This window comes from Tigriopus californicus, chromosome 6 (assembly GCF_007210705.1).
Source record: "Tigriopus californicus strain San Diego chromosome 6, Tcal_SD_v2.1, whole genome shotgun sequence".
NCBI classification, from domain to species: domain Eukaryota; kingdom Metazoa; phylum Arthropoda; class Copepoda; order Harpacticoida; family Harpacticidae; genus Tigriopus; species Tigriopus californicus.
The window spans coordinates 11,259,834-11,275,515 of record NC_081445.1 but is presented as its reverse complement, the minus strand read 5'-3'; the positions used below and the strand labels follow the sequence as shown (position 1 = coordinate 11,275,515).

General features: G+C 44.5%; 1 protein-coding gene across 1 annotated transcript; it reads right to left on the bottom strand.

The window, feature by feature from the left end:
* Positions 1 to 155: 155 nt before the first annotated feature.
* LOC131882059 (uncharacterized) lies at positions 156 to 15,368 on the bottom strand. The gene is made up of 7 exons (XM_059229092.1): positions 14,210 to 15,368; positions 3,082 to 3,377; positions 2,615 to 2,800; positions 1,447 to 1,800; positions 1,200 to 1,376; positions 976 to 1,134; positions 156 to 905 (listed from the first exon to the last, which is right to left on the bottom strand). Exons 1-7 carry the CDS (start codon positions 15,049 to 15,051, stop codon positions 706 to 708), a joined length of 2,214 nt encoding a protein of 737 aa, XP_059085075.1. The 5' UTR covers positions 15,052 to 15,368; the 3' UTR covers positions 156 to 705.
* Between the last annotated feature and the right edge of the window lie 314 nt (positions 15,369 to 15,682).

Genomic DNA, 15,682 nt, shown 5'->3' with positions numbered 1-15,682 from the left:
GATGATGCAGATGAAGAGCAAGAGCTGCAAGGGTTCAGTTAGTCCCTCCGTAGTAAGAGCAGAGATGAAGAGTACTAGTACTACCTACTACACAAGAACTATTAGGGATTTAGACTAATTTCGAAGCCAATTAAAGAATTAATTCTGCCACTGAATGCCGCGTGAAACAAATGAGATCGGTTTCATTTTAATAATCGAGGACAAGGGACAGTCGTATGTTGCAGAAATGCCATTTTCTTCAAGTCGATTCTTTCATTAGGATTGGGCACGAACAAGTGCTGTTAGAAAACTAAAAAATCTGAGATTTCTCATTCTGTTAGGATTTATATTCCATTCTCAAGGGGGAGGGAGGGGGAGGAAAGATTTTCATCAAAAAGGGGTGTCATTGGGTGGTTGAATTCAAGAGTTCTCGTAGAATGAAGTTCCTGTGTCAGCGTCGCCAAAGAACGAAGGCAATGAGGTGTCCAAACAAGTCACCCTGATGTTTCATACTAGCGGCGCGTCCACAACGGTCACGATGAAAAACGGAAGAACGAAAGGAAATTCTCCTTTTCATCCACAAGGGGGGGGGGGTTGAGTGGGTTCCCTTCGATAAAGAAAGGGATTGGGGGAGAACATCGCTTGAGATGGGACAAATAGATTCTTCTTCTTGGATATTATTTAGATGCCTTCACTGGATCCTCTCCATTGTCATTCATCTGTTGACTATGATGACGCGCTACTTGTGGACGATGAGGAGACTCCCACCAAACTCACTTGGGCGGTCCGTCTCTCTTTGTATTCCAAGTAGTCTTTAATGGTCTTGGGTAGATTCAGTTCGGAGATCTTGCCTTTCTCAATCCGCTCTTTGCTGATATTTTGGCGGATAACGAGGCGGCATAGGTCCATGAGGGGAAGAGGTTCGGCTGGAAACGTAAGTAAGCCTATTAATATCAAAATTGAAAATATGATTCACTTGAAAGAAAGGACACTTACGGTCCATGCCACCGATGTACTTCATTGTGATTTCACAGTGGCCCCAAACGGCAGAGACGGTTAGATACAGCTTTTTGCCTCGGAGGCCGCGGAAAGCTGGGCCTAGATATACATTGTCTACCACGTAACCCAACGTGCCTTCATCCATATCAAGAACAGCTGAAGAAAGGAACAATAGGACGTTAGTTTTGGAACATTGATCAACCACAGCGGATTTAGCATACCGAGGAACTTGTCTGGGACAACGAAGGGTTCGTCGTTTTTCAGATTGGCAGGATAAGGTCGACCAGGCGAGTTTTTGAAGTCGTGATATACCTTGTTGCGTCCCAGGTCCCATCCCCACGAATGCTCGTTGTTACCCACTAGGCTTTGGTAACCAACACTATGGACGGGGGCATCGGCTAAGGGCCAAATACGACTAATGTTAACAATTTCCCCTCACATTCCAAGCAAGTTGCATTCCATCATTACCTGTGCTAACTCCAACGACGGCGTGGGTACCTCTTTGCCTCGTGGACCATGTGATTTCGAAAAGATGGAGGCCTCGCTCATAACCGACTTTTCCGCGAATACAGTCTGTACTTTGTGCCACGGGGTGGCGATGGAAGGTAAGTTTGTCATCCTCCTTCACAAAGATGTTGTATGATCGATCCTCTGTGTTCCATGCGTGTTTTAACTGTATGTCACGACTAACGGAGGGCATATCGAGGAGCATTCCCAATCGGGTGGGCATGGGTGCTTCAGCCGTGGTGGCACCATTTTGTTCACCTCGAACAGCACTCTCTCGGCCGAGGGCGCGATCCTTGAAGCGCATAACCCCACCTTCTGCAAGAAAAAGTGAATGATTACTAAGTGTTTTCGAGTTGAAGGTTTAATTAGAATTGAGCAAGAAGTTGTCCCCCGAGCAGAGACTTTCCTTGTCTGCGCCGGTCAGAGCGTTTGAACGGCGCGATAGCTCTTCGACGTGTCACCCTAGCTGACACAGAGGCCTTGTCAACTGATTGAGGGTTAGATACATGTCGCAAACGCCTTCGCGTTTCCAATTTAGGCTTCTCTTGGTCACCAAAGGTTGCCTTCCCTCCCTCATCCAAAAAGCCTGAATGGCGATAGGTTGAGTGGCAATTAAAATCAGACACAGGCATCCGAATGCTGACCGGCAAGGTCATTGGGCTCGAATCAGAGCTTGGACTAGATGCATCGGACCCACTAGCAGGGGAAGGCGTGGCACCATCAGAGCCTGGAGATTTGCATCGACGATCCCTTAAGTTGTAAGGGGGCGTGCCCCGGGAAGGACAAATTTTAGGCCGGGACTCCTTAGATGTGTAGCCGTTGGCATTCAGACGAGATGGTGGTGCAGTGGTAGGTTTTGATCGAGTACCACTCCGGTCCCGTTTCACAGTATCCATTTTGGTTACCGAAAACCCCCTAAGTGTTGGTTACTTCGAATATTTTCGATATTTTGCCGCGACCTCACACTAAGACTAACAAGTTTTCAGCGAATGTTTGAGAAGGCTAGTTTTGCTAAAGGCAAAAAAGTAACCCAAATTCCGAATACGAGCAAACTAGGCTCGTGAGTTAAACTCACAGAGAGATATCCAGGCACATTAACCGAGTAGCTGGACAATTAATGTGTACTTACTTGAAGGAGTGACCCCCATTCTGGCTGCGGTAAGTTCTGCGGGTGAACCTTGACTGGCAACCTGCTTCCTGCGGCTGGACCTGTGTTGCGAGTCTGAGTACGGACTCCCACGTGAAGTACTGCCCTTCGTACTTAAACTGCCCGGGTAGGCAGATGCGGCTGAAGAACGGCGAGTGCGGCTACGACCTAATAGGGCGAAATCAGGTTAGTAAAATAGAGGTGTCTTTGATGTAGCACAATACACGTCTAAAAACCAGTTCTCCTAAAGAGATAAAACTAAGCGTAAATCAGGTTTTTTTAAGACTAATTTTGCCAAGCCCTCTATCTTGACCCGTTCATCGTAGATATCTATGACCAAGGATTTATGCTGCAATGTCTCATTGTTTTGAAAAATCATTTTTCAAAATGTATTCTTGAACCCTTGACAACAACGCAATTCAATTTTTTTGGCACGGTTCACTGCTTACCTGAAGAGCCTTGCGACGCTTGGACGGGAGATCTACAAGACACCGAGCTATGGGCACCTCTGACCACGCCCAAAGAGGAAGAGGAGGAGGAGGAGGGGGATGAAGAGGAGGTGGAGCTGGTGGTGTTGGTATTGTTGGATCGACGGGTGGTTCTTCTTGTGTTGGGCCCACTGCTCACAACATCCACGCCTGAATCAGTCGAAGTGGCCTCGGTTGAGAGGGCAGATGAGCTCGAAGACGAGGATGAACTAGAGGACTCGTGGAACCGGGTATTGTAGATAATCCGGCCCTTGTACCTACAAAAGAAATACACCAAATTAGGCCTGCTTTTGGGGGACTTCATTCTTCATTTCCTGTTGATTAATATTACGCTAGTGGTATTAGAACCATACTATGAGCAAAGAGGTTTCCTTCTAAACGTCTGAATGTAACGTTAGCAGTTCATGTGACTTTCAATAATGCGGCAGGATATAGGCGCTCTAATGAAAGGGTTGCACAAGCCACTTTGTTGAACATATCACATTCATTCACGTTTTTTATGACATGTGAGACGGATTAGTTAGTCCAGTTCCTGGAGATATGTTCAGGCGCACCATTACCGCTCATGATCTTATCAAAGCCCAATATTGCTTGGATGCTCTATTCAAGCAAACCAGACTTCAATGTGGTTCATCAACTGTTCCCAGAGGCACGAAAAACTAGTTTGGCTCTCAATCTCCTAGACAAATCAGGTTCTAATAGGCAACAGGCATAGAAATAAAAGGGGCCCCTTGATGGAATATAGGTCGATTTCATTTTCGTCCCAAATGTCATTAGGCCTAGGAACAAGACCAGCAATCACCTTTGACTCAATTTGACACATTTCACTCTAGTTAGTTTGGGCCTAACTCCCCCAATTGCCACGCCTCTTCGTTTATCAACCTTCTCGGCTTGTTGAACAGACGGAGCCTCCATATCGTCCTCGGAGGACAAGTCCTCCTCCTCGTCCTCTTCAGAGTCAGTGTCATGTTTTTGATGCTTGGCAGGAGGACAACCACAATAATCACAAACCACTCTCCCAGAAACGGAGATGAATCCGAAGCAAGCCTCTCCTTCACAGAGATTGCACCGACCTCGGAGGACGTGGTGAACATCGCGAGATAACGACACACGAGTGGCTGTGGCCATGTTCGTTTACTAATAAGAAGCCTTGTCTGAACTTGGCAGATGTGTGGAGATCTTGTCAATGATCAAAGAGAGATATGCACAAGCATGTTTGATACTAATGGTGCACGGAATAATGAGCTAAATGTCACACGTAGATCCGGAATAGTTCTGTATTCTCTTATGGCTTTTCGACAATATTTGCTCCGTGAAGATGCGCTCTTTGGTATGGTTGTTGGTGAAGAAGCACCTCAAAGTGCCGTGTAGGTTGGTGAAGAACTGGTTTTCTGAACCATTCTCACAACATGACGTTCAACAACACAAAAAAAGAGTCAAGATTGGTTGCCTCTGTACTCCGCAGTCCACGCTATCACACAAGAATAAGGCCACTTTTCACAGACTTCATTCTACGTTGGTCTCAAAACACTCTTTAGGTCTATGTATGAAACATGATTGCTCCTAAAAAAGTGCTTCGTGCTTTTGAGCCTTGCAAGGGCCAACAACTGCTAGTGAAACAAGCAACCAAGCAGACAGCAATAACAGCTACTACTACAACTTGCAAGCTAGAATATCGAGCTAGCTGGATGGCAAGCATAGTAAGAAAGAACACGCTCACAGAGTGTGTGAGTGAGTGTGTTGCCCACAATGAAAGCTGAAAAATTTCCGTGCTCCACCGTCAGTCTCTCCAAAAGTTGGCTCCTATCAGAGCCTAAGGCGGGTTCGGTCTCGGTCGCTTCCAGTCCTCCAAACTCTCTCTCTCTCTCTCTTCTCTGTATCTCTCTCACACACAAGACAGTGGTCCTCTGCATGCAGCTCAGTGTTATTGGTAAAGGGAGGTCTAGCACTGGCAATAAGGGGGAGCGGAGAGCTATAGAAGAGGATAGCCTGCCGCTTCCAATTCAGGCCATCTGGAGGGCACGAACCGAACGTCGAGAAGCAATGCTCGGGGATTTTTCTAAAGGGCAAAGAACCCGTGGATAAAAACGAAATATGAACGAGGCATGAAAACGCCGAAAAGGCATTCTTTGTCTGGAGAACTTTGTTCACAAAAAAAAAACTTGCTGGGGTTCAGTGCATGTACACCACTTGAACCAAAGGGCCCGAGACTGGAGCCAGGGACGCGGGGGTAATAATAAGAGCTCCTTAATTTAGAAAGCTTCCGTTCCAATTTCTAATTTGCATGACAAAAGCAAGGGGACTGAACTTTCATCAGACAAAACCAGCTGGCTGAAAGGCACGCTTCTTTTCTACATATTACATTTTTCACTCACTTGGAAAATACGCCGTGCATATGCCGCACAAAAAGGGACCGAATCTTCCGGGTCAAATAATCCATATTCAATTTGCAGACTTATCACTCAGTTGAGGGTCAATTTCAGACTGATTCCCGAGAGCAATGGCACGAGGATATTTCCCTCTGGGGGTAAATTTGGAACATGGGTGGGGGTATATTACTTAGTGACTCCATGCCTCCATGCCAAGATCTCTCAATCTTCTCTTTAAACTACCTCATATCATCAGACAAACACCATAATTGCTTGGTGACACAAATTCCAGGGGTGGTGTAGTACTTTAATGAGACTTCAGAAGTCAGAACTGGTTTTTCATCTTACCATGAGATATCTCTGTTCTCAAAGGCCCATTCCCGGGTCATCCTGTCGATGTGCATTGGGGCCCAATATATGTGTGCTTCTGAGACTTCCAACCCTGCATCACTTAACCCATGAAAAGTTTGAGCATTGCAGAACTTTGAACACAATATCAAGAGGTGTGGTGGTGTACATGGTTGTAGGAAAAATCGATATCGAACAAAGGGGTATCACAAGTTTTGATTTCGAATGTCTTGATTGAGCACGGATAAGTGAATGATATTTCTTCGAGTATTTCTATGGCACAGAAGGATATTCTGTCACTATCTCTCTACATATTTCTGACTAGAACACACACTCACAACTAAAGTGAGCTTACGGACACACCACCCTCCCTCAAACACGAGCAGATAGTACTGTACATACAGAGAATGTACAAAAAGCTCACTCACTCCAACTTATCAAAAGGGGAGTTCTTTCCATTCGGCAACCAGGGTCGCCATTCTGCTTCCCAATCAATAACAAGGCACTTCGGGTTCTCGCCACGATTCATCGTGAGCTCATCAGAGCCGTTTTTTATCGGGCAGCAACGGTACTTCAAGACAAAAAGTGCTGAGAGTGTCAAGTCTTAGGGAATTTAAAACAATTGTTTGCCGGGAAATGTCAGGGTTTGGCTTTGAGGTGATCCCTGTGGAGCCGGCTTTTCCCTCTTTCCCTTTGGAACTATCGCAGCCAAATGGATGGCTTCATTTTGCTTCCCTTTCACAAAATAGAACATTTGCTCAGTAGAAGGAGTTCGGACTGGCAAACTGGGATCCTGGTAGAGGAAAATCAGCGATCAATATGGTTTTTTTTTCAAGCCCTTCAAATTCCTAAACGTATCATGCGATACTCTCAAAATAGCGCTCTGATGCAAGAGGTTCCAGTGAAGCAAGACTCATCAAAATATCTTGACAAGGATGTTGGTGCAAGAAGGATATAGATCGAATCCACCAGCAACATCCCTTTCATGAGAACAAATTATTGATCCTTAATCGATCCGTTTTCCTCGGCCTTTTAAACAAGAAGTGAGGATGATTCATAAATACAATTAACAGAAGGATATGAACTCGTCGATCACTACAGGAAATGTGACCCAGCTCATTTTTCCCTTAGACTTGTTTTGGGTGGGTCAAATGAGCCCAACTTCCGTTCAGTGCGAGAGATACAATGACAGATTTTCTACATCCATTACAGTTTGGACTCGGAGAAAAAGCATAGATATAGCTAAGTCGTTTGTTTTGCTCATATCCGAATTTAATTTCGAATTGTTCAGCTATTTACGTGCTAGAAAATGGAGACAAATACGTTTGCTCGGGTGTGTTTGTAACTCAAAGGAGTTTTGAGGAGGGAGAGAGGGGTTATTTTCGTGTTTACCGGTAGATTAGAGTTCAGGATCAAGGTGTCCAATTTCCCAATCATGGCACAACAAGAACTTGAAATTGTAGATTAATGATTCGACTCTACCACGGCACAAAATGACTCAGAGCGACAAATAGTGACTATTTGTTAAGTGCAATATTCATAAAATGACTCAACGTTTGGGAGGCAACTGGTTTCTTTGTTCCTAGTGGAATATATAACCTGTCTAAACCGAGGGTTTAATTGAAATAACTTAACCTACATATCCTGAACAAAGAGACAAAGGTAGTTCTACAGAATACCGGCGTTGGGTTACGCAGTATTCTAAGTCTAAAAAAATCGATGCGATCTCGAGCCCTCTCAGTGAGAGCTCTAAAACTCTATCGAAAAATCGGAGTGCAAGCAATGCAGAGAAACGCGAAAAGGATGTGTATCTAGTAAGGAGAAAAGGTGCTCTGACACAAACTAGCACCTGTCATTCCGAGTTGTCAAGGTTAAAAAGGGGAAGCAATCGTTCCAAAGCAGCATCAAACTTGATCAATTTGCTTCAAAATCAATATTTTACTAATGCTGTAGGTGGAGCACGTCCACATTCTCTCAATGTAAAAGAGAGTAACCAATTATTTTGGACAATGGGCGAAACTGGGACGAGGAAGTTCGTGTTTCGTCTTCGAGAAGGCCTAATTTTGGTTGATTGTGAGCTTGGTTTTGATTGATGGGTGATTGGCTGAATGGTGGGTGTGAAAAATAATCAAAATAAACTCCTTGAAGGGGAATCGAATTCCACGCGGAACTCCATTCTCGACGCTTGACGCAACCTCCTCAGGTTGTTTGTCGTTTTAAGTCAAGTCATCACAACTACCGTTGTCAACCCCCATTGGGCTTTTATTCAAATGTGTGGTATTCATCAACCACTCCCACATATTCTGATTCTGAAGAATTCCATACCTGCCTTGTCACAAACAAATGCAGGGATACTACTGATAAGTTCTAACTGTTTATCTGCTTTCCGGGTGTTGGAAGTACTCGTTTCAGTGGATAATTTTGACAGGGGGTTGATTTTGAAATGAGAATTTTGAACGCTTCAAAAGCGAAAGTGAAGGGGCACCTGTACGATAAAACTGAATTTGGACCGATCAAAAACACAGCTTAACACCATGCAGAGTGATTGAAAAATGTCTGACGAAGTTAGAGGTCATCCTTGTGCTTCAAGAACACCACTTACCAGATGTGGTCGGTTTCTGAGCACAGACTTAAATACCACAGAACTTGACGCATTTTCGGTATTTATGTTCATAGTTTAAGGATTCGATCCGAACAAAAGGTCTATTGCACAAGTTTAAAGCGAATCCAAAACGGATTTTCCACTGTCAATGATTTGCAGGGCGAAATTGGACGTACTTCAAGTCTGTGACTGGTCATAACAGGGGGAGGGGGTGAAACAGGAGATTTATTATATTCAAAGCGTTGAACAGGGCCAGATTGAGGAAGTTTTAGGAGTACCTTCACAACATGTATAGCTGTTTGGGCCAATTTTAGATTTGATAAGGGTGCTGCAAGAGTACTATATAGGGAGGGTTTCTGCTATGAGGGTTGACGCGATAAGGAAGTCATTCAAATAAATGGTCACCTGTGTCGTCCCCTTTCTCACGAGACTACTTGTATGTTTACCCATAGTACATACCTGAAAAATAAACCAAAATACTTCTAAAGGTATGCAATTGGACAAATATGGAGATGTGCTCTATTCACTTGTGAGGGTTTGTTTGCTTTTGTCATTCCTCATCCAGCCATGCATGCATATTCCTAATGTGGCAATATCCTGCTTAATATGATGCGAGGATGAGATGAACCGTTAGAATTACAACAACTTCTAATTCCCTAAACATTTTTTTAAACAAGCGCAATCAACATCGCTTGGCGTGTTTAAAAGTTCCCGCCAATCTTGGATCTTGCGACCAACAAAAAAAACCTTTTAAGATCCAACATTATAAAACGCATTAGCTACGGGTGACAAACAGACAAATGGCTCCTTCCCAACATCCATCGCAACTTCAAAATCTCGTCCTCTACAAAGGCACAAGTCTCAAGCTTCACACCAGACTCGGTTGGCAGCTAACATCCACCATTCATCCCGCCCGTGCTTATCCATGCTTGCAGACTTCAAGTAAGAGGAATTTGCCAAGTTCAACAGCCTAACCATCCAGAAGTAGTGGAGGCCAAATCCATCTATCCCAAATTAGCAGGAGTTGAGAGGTTGTATTTCCATAATTCAGATGACTAACGGTTACAGATCAAGCATTTGGCATCCACAAGCAGGTCCAATACTGCTCAGACACCTCAAGTTGTCTGAAATTCGGGATCACTTGTCTATAATGGAAGCAATGCACCCTATTGGTCCGTCCATTCCAGCTGTTGGTTGACTCCACCTGAGCTGGCGCGTCAGCAAGGAAGCTGGAAATTGGAAGCGGAAAGCGGGAACGGCAGAAGAAGCTGCGGCAGTTTGGCGTCTCGCAGGGTGGCACCCTCGCACCCGTCGTCCATGGCAGCTTCTTCTTCAGGGGGATTCTTGAGTTCAGGGACCTCTTCCAAGGAATTCAAGCAGTGTATTGACCCTATCGCGATGCAAACCACCTCCTAGCTCTGAGTGCCAGGAAATGCTTGAGCCAACATTTTTTGCACAAATCTCAGGTAATAATAATTACAGAGGACAAGTCAAAACAGGTTCCGCGGTTCCTGACCAAAAAGTAAGAAACCTATCGCAGAGCATTATTCAAAGCCAAAATACGATGATCAAGCACAGGAAATGCCATGATAGCGTTTTATCTCACAAACTGAAAACGATTTCCTCCATGCATACACAGCATATATACAGTACAGTTTACCCAGAACTTGCAACTTTACCGCACTAACCTTTTTAAACAAACGAATTTGAAAATAGAAGGTAAAGAGGTGAATGATCTTCACATATGGTGTGACCTTGAACACAGGCGACAACATTGGCATCTTAGAATCGAATCAGTCATGATAGCTCACGCCAATGGAAGTTAGGGAGGGTGGTGTGCAAGCAGCTTAGCAAGCAGTTCCACCTTGTACATAGCGGGCTGCAGCTGTTCTAGCGTGTTGCCTTTTTGGTCTTATTTGGTACTTCGTATGTCGTAATCGTTATTTGGTATGGAATGAGTGGATGCAGGTAACAAAAAAAACACGACGATCACGGTTTTGATATTTGAACTGGATCAAACATTTGTACTAACACTTCGCATGAAAATAGGTGCTTTTGAACATGCTTGTATTCCTCTTTATCAAAATGAATACTCGATCTAATTTTGAATGCAGGTAATGTTGGGTTTAGTTAGATGATTGCTTCGACACCTGTTCCAAAGTTCATCTCGAGCTATTTGAATACCTCAAAAGACCGGGCCAAAACGTACATTTTCGTAGCGGATAAAGCAATGTTGCAACTCATCATGTAATATACACTACATACAATGACACGATAAGCGTGTTTGAACTCGATGCAAGCGTCACTTTAATCATTAAAATCAAATAGCTACATAGTCGCGCTTATCCGAGTCACACTTATCCACAAACGAATAATTACCGATCAAACCTGATTTTAACAGTTCTTGAACGGCTCCTTTTCACAGTAATTCCGGATTTATATCCAGTCGAGACCAAGACATCATGTTCATTCGGGCAAAAGAGGGGTTCTATCCAACGGATCATGACCAAACATCCCGCTCCATCCATCATACACACACTCACCAACTGTGAGTATAACTGGAAGTCAGTAGTACTTCCTCCTGATTCCGTCTTAAAACACTTCCCAGATCGACAAATGCTTCTCTGGTCATGGGTTCAAAAAACGGCCTTAAAACTTCATGAACGTGTCCTTAAAAGAGTGCGGGTGCACCTTCCTTAATTGATAGTTGTTCATGAACAACCACGAGGTTGGCGCTGTCCCTGCAGAGGGCGCACCAATGATGTCCGCTATGTTTCGACGAGGGAGTCAGGATCAAACATTGTTTGCAACATCAGTGTCATTGTCAAACCCAGGGGCAATCCAGCAGCTCCTTCTCTTGAAGCCCAACCAACCAACCAAGTTGAGGCTCGTCATTAACAAGCACCGCTATTTCTGATCTCGAACACGGAAGACATATCTGTACAGTTTTGCATCGGACTAACCCGCTATGATCATCCGCTTCGGGCACGCATTGGCGTGCCCTCCCTCAGAATCGACTGTATGTTGAAAGTTCGATGTCCTGGGATGTCCTTGAATTACAACTACCAACTTCCAGGCAACCGCTCTTGAATCAGTGATCCTAAAACCAATCGACAACGGTCAATTGAGGGGAATCGAGACACGTCTGCATGTTTTTTAGCTCGAATGTGTGTGTCTTGGGATTGTTTTGAATCATAATCGGGACTTGAGATATGGTGGTTCACAATGGGATCTTTTTTTCACAGGTGTTCAGCACCACGTGGCATCCCTTAACAGTCAAATTACCATCTAACTGAGCTCCCATAACGGACCTGCTATTGATGTACTGTTCTTCAGCGAATCGGTCAAATCAGGAAGATAGAACACAGTCCGTCGTGGGCTCTTTGAAAAGGGAATTGGCATTTTTATACCCCCTGATTCCATGCATCCCCCCAAAGGTCCCTCCTCTCTTTGAAGAGTAACAGTTGTATTCAAAAAATATATAATCAAAACGATCTGGATTATGATCTTGAACTAAATATGTTGTACGTTCGTTTACTATACGGAATACATCCTATGTGCTTGCTCCACCAAGCAATAAATCAACAAGTAGGGAGCGTGTAGAAGGGTTTGGAATATCTGGGGCTTCACAGCATGGATTTGGAAGAAAAAAGATGCATTCCCCTCTTATTCTCTTTGTCTGCGCAGTTACTTAGCGGAACGGGGGTTGAAGGACAAACCCTGTCTAGGACAATTTCCACAGACTTCCTCACCCCCTCGTCGAAAAACCACCAATTACAACCGAACGCCTTCCTCAACTCTTGTACCTAAGTCCGATTACATCCGATCCTAAGCTGCTTCCATAAACCTCCGATCATTGCCTCATTGCTAGGCTTTGATGACTAAAACATGAGTCAAACTAGCTTTTCTCCCGAAAAACTATTTCACCATGTTTAGGTCCTCCCATAACGACCTTGGAGATGCCTCTTCATGAGTAAAATGTATAATTGCAATTGATGTTTGCCAAGGAAGGAAGGAGAACAAGAACAACATCTCGATTAATCAGAGAACCTCACTTCCTGCCACCAAAACATAACTCTTCATGCATAAACTGCTTCAATAACACAACGGTAAGAGCGGCACACATTTCGTCCATCGAATTAATTAGATGTAAATTGAACACTCCAAAGGACATAAACTATCCTCGCTCGTTCGTAAGGTACACACAATAAGAGCGGATGACTGTGGTTTTAGTGATCGATCACCATTTCGTGACACCAAAGCAAGCCAGGAGAGACTGGGGGTTGAAAGAGGACTTCCAAGAGCGCTCTTGTTCAGAGCATCCCTGGTTCCCACCCTTTCCTGAAAAGCTGCTTGAAAAAGGGGAGAAAATGGCGCCAAACGCCATATTTCCTGGATGAATCGATATCCTGAAGTTCTGGCGCAAAAAGCCTCTTTGTTAGGCGGTTTCCAAAATTTACCACTATACCCTTGCTTGGGAACGATCTCTGTGGTGAAGTTATGTCAATAGCGTGAATTGCATATGTAAAAGGAAGCTCAAAGTCCAACTTTTTGAGTAGCGTTTTGGGAGCGTTGGCAGAGGATTTCCTGTTCTTTAACGAAGAAGGAAGACATAGAACAGCTAGATGACCTCCTTGTATATCTGGGCAGAAACGAGCCGTTAGTCCTCCATTTGTCAACATATACCCCCAGTTGAAATGTGATCCAAAAACATTGTGGGAGATTAACAGAGAATTTGAGCACCCGGTCCGAAACTTCAAGCTATCCACCAAAGAAGAACTTGTTATTGTGAGCGAGGAAAAAAATTGACAATAATTTTGAATCGATATTGAATCCAAAGAAGGAGGAGCGACCAATGGCCTCTTCGTCAGGTTTGTCAACATCTGTAGCACTTGAAAGCGTCCGGCGAGAATGACTTGATTGCCAGCTAGGATGTCGTTGGTTGGTTCAATAACTCATGAATCGAACAACAAAGTCCAAAGATAAGGGGACAACCTGAAGACGCCATGGCCACAAAAACAACTCTCAGCTGACAAAGGAATCCTAAAAATCATCGTCCCAACGCTCAAAACTCCCTGTGAGTTGGAAAACAATCGACGGGCGCGGAGTTAACAAAATCACAAAAACTCGCTATTTTGTTACGGCTCTTTTGGGGCTAGACCCTTTTCATGAAACAACATGAGCGACACTACTTTTGGGTGTTGTCGAATTGATTCAAGCTGGGTACCGGGTATTGAAGGAACATGCTGAACCTAATCCCAACCATCTTGCCCCTTTAACCCAATTAACGAGGGTTAGTCCATGAGCTTATTAAAAATATTCAGTTCAATGGAATGCATACTGCTTCTTATTTATTTCTAGAGGTTATTGAAGATTCTTAGCCGATGCACAAAAACAGAGCAATCGATTGAAGAAGATCAATAGCGAAGTTGTAAGGGGCTTGTTCTTTGTTTGTGATGGCCAAACTAACTCGAAAATAAAGCTTTCTGTTGTTCGTTTGACCCACTCAGAGTGCATTTGGTTATAGCTATAAATCGAGTGTTTCCTTTTCAACAGTTTCCACTTTTGAATGAGGAGGAGACAGACGTCGTCGTGTACATTGTTGGCAGGAATTGCACTCTAAAGGAGCGGAGGAATTCGGTGCAATTGCAGGCATTGTAATCCTCAAAATTATGGCTTCCCGTTCGTTGAAACCAAATACTAGCAATAGCATTTCCACCAACAAGCCGAGCAGCCAAAATCAGATTTCCAATGAAAACGATAAACATACCTTCTTCGACCTCGAAGCCGACCTTTCCATTTGAAGCTTTCGTAGATGACAATTTCATTTGGTCTAAGATGGCCTTGACACCCGATTGGACATCGAACTGTACACCGATGTCGCTCGTCGACGTAATCACGGGCTGTTCCAGTGTGGTCGAGGCCGTGAATCATATCTGATTCGTCAATGTCAGGGAGATTCTCTTCCTCCAAAATTTGGATATCGAGGTTCTCTGCACCCTTGAGTTGCGCCTCAAGATCGGCCTCGCCACCCTCTCCCACGTGGATGTAAGCAACGCGATCTCCAGGAGGGTTTTCCTCATTGAAGTCCGAGTCATCGTCCATGGTTTCCCAATCCGAGTCGTCGCTATCAGAGATGGTGATTAGATCTGCGGAACTGGGAACCGGCTTGATACTCTCGTCACAGTCCTCATGCTCGTCCTCAAAACTTGCACGAGACGTACTGGGAGCCTCGGGGTCAAAGCGCTTCTTCTTTTTGGAAGGCTCGCCTTTGACGTAGAATTTGGAGGACAGGAACGTGGGATTTCGGCGCTTTTTGGTGGTGGCCCGATATCGACTGAGGGCCTGTGGGAGGTCGATCATTTCCCTGCGATTGTCCATCCGTTTGCGACATTTGGGAACACTTGGTTGAAAGATCGATGTTTCGTTAATGAGATCACATGGGGCCACGGTTTGCATACCTCGTGACACTGTGTTATTTGGCAGAGTTTGGACCTCTTCATCTCGTGAAGAACCTTCCACGGAGTGAGTCTTTGGACTGAAAACTGACTCGGGGGCCTGGTCCAGGCTTTGAACATGGGTTCTCTTGCTGGCCTTGCGATTGCTGACCATTGTTGCATGTGTGAATTTGCAGCGGATTAGATTGAATTCAGTCACTAGCACTCTGTTAATGAACACATCGAACTAATCAAATCTCGCACCTAACATCACCCAAAACTTATAATCCGGACAACAACCAAGAATGTATGAACACAACACTGAGAGCTCTTATATAACACAGAGGACACCACAACCCACATGAACTCGTTGGGTTTAGAGCGTACTGACAACAAGAGCCAAGATTATGGGTCAGAAATTCTCCTTCTCTTTCAGGAATGGTGAGAGAAAAACAGAATTTATGACGAATCTCTTGCTCCTTGGGATCCACGCTCTAAACTGAATAATTTGTTGATGGGAACAGGATTGTTGCAGCCAATCCTGTAGTTGCGAGAGGGGCGGTGAGCAAGGAGTTAGTAGCTCCTTGATGCTGGGATTCGATACTCGCTACCATGGTACCCTGAAGAGCGCCCTCAAAAACGCCAGGAGGATCAAGCAAGCTGTCGTCCTCGGAATAGGCGATAACCCACACAGATGTCTATTTGGAACCCTTAGAGCGACGACATTTCGATGTAGAATTCTTTGAACGCCATGAAGTACGAGTAACTTCGTTGTTCTGAATTGTTTGCATGCATCTAATACTGAA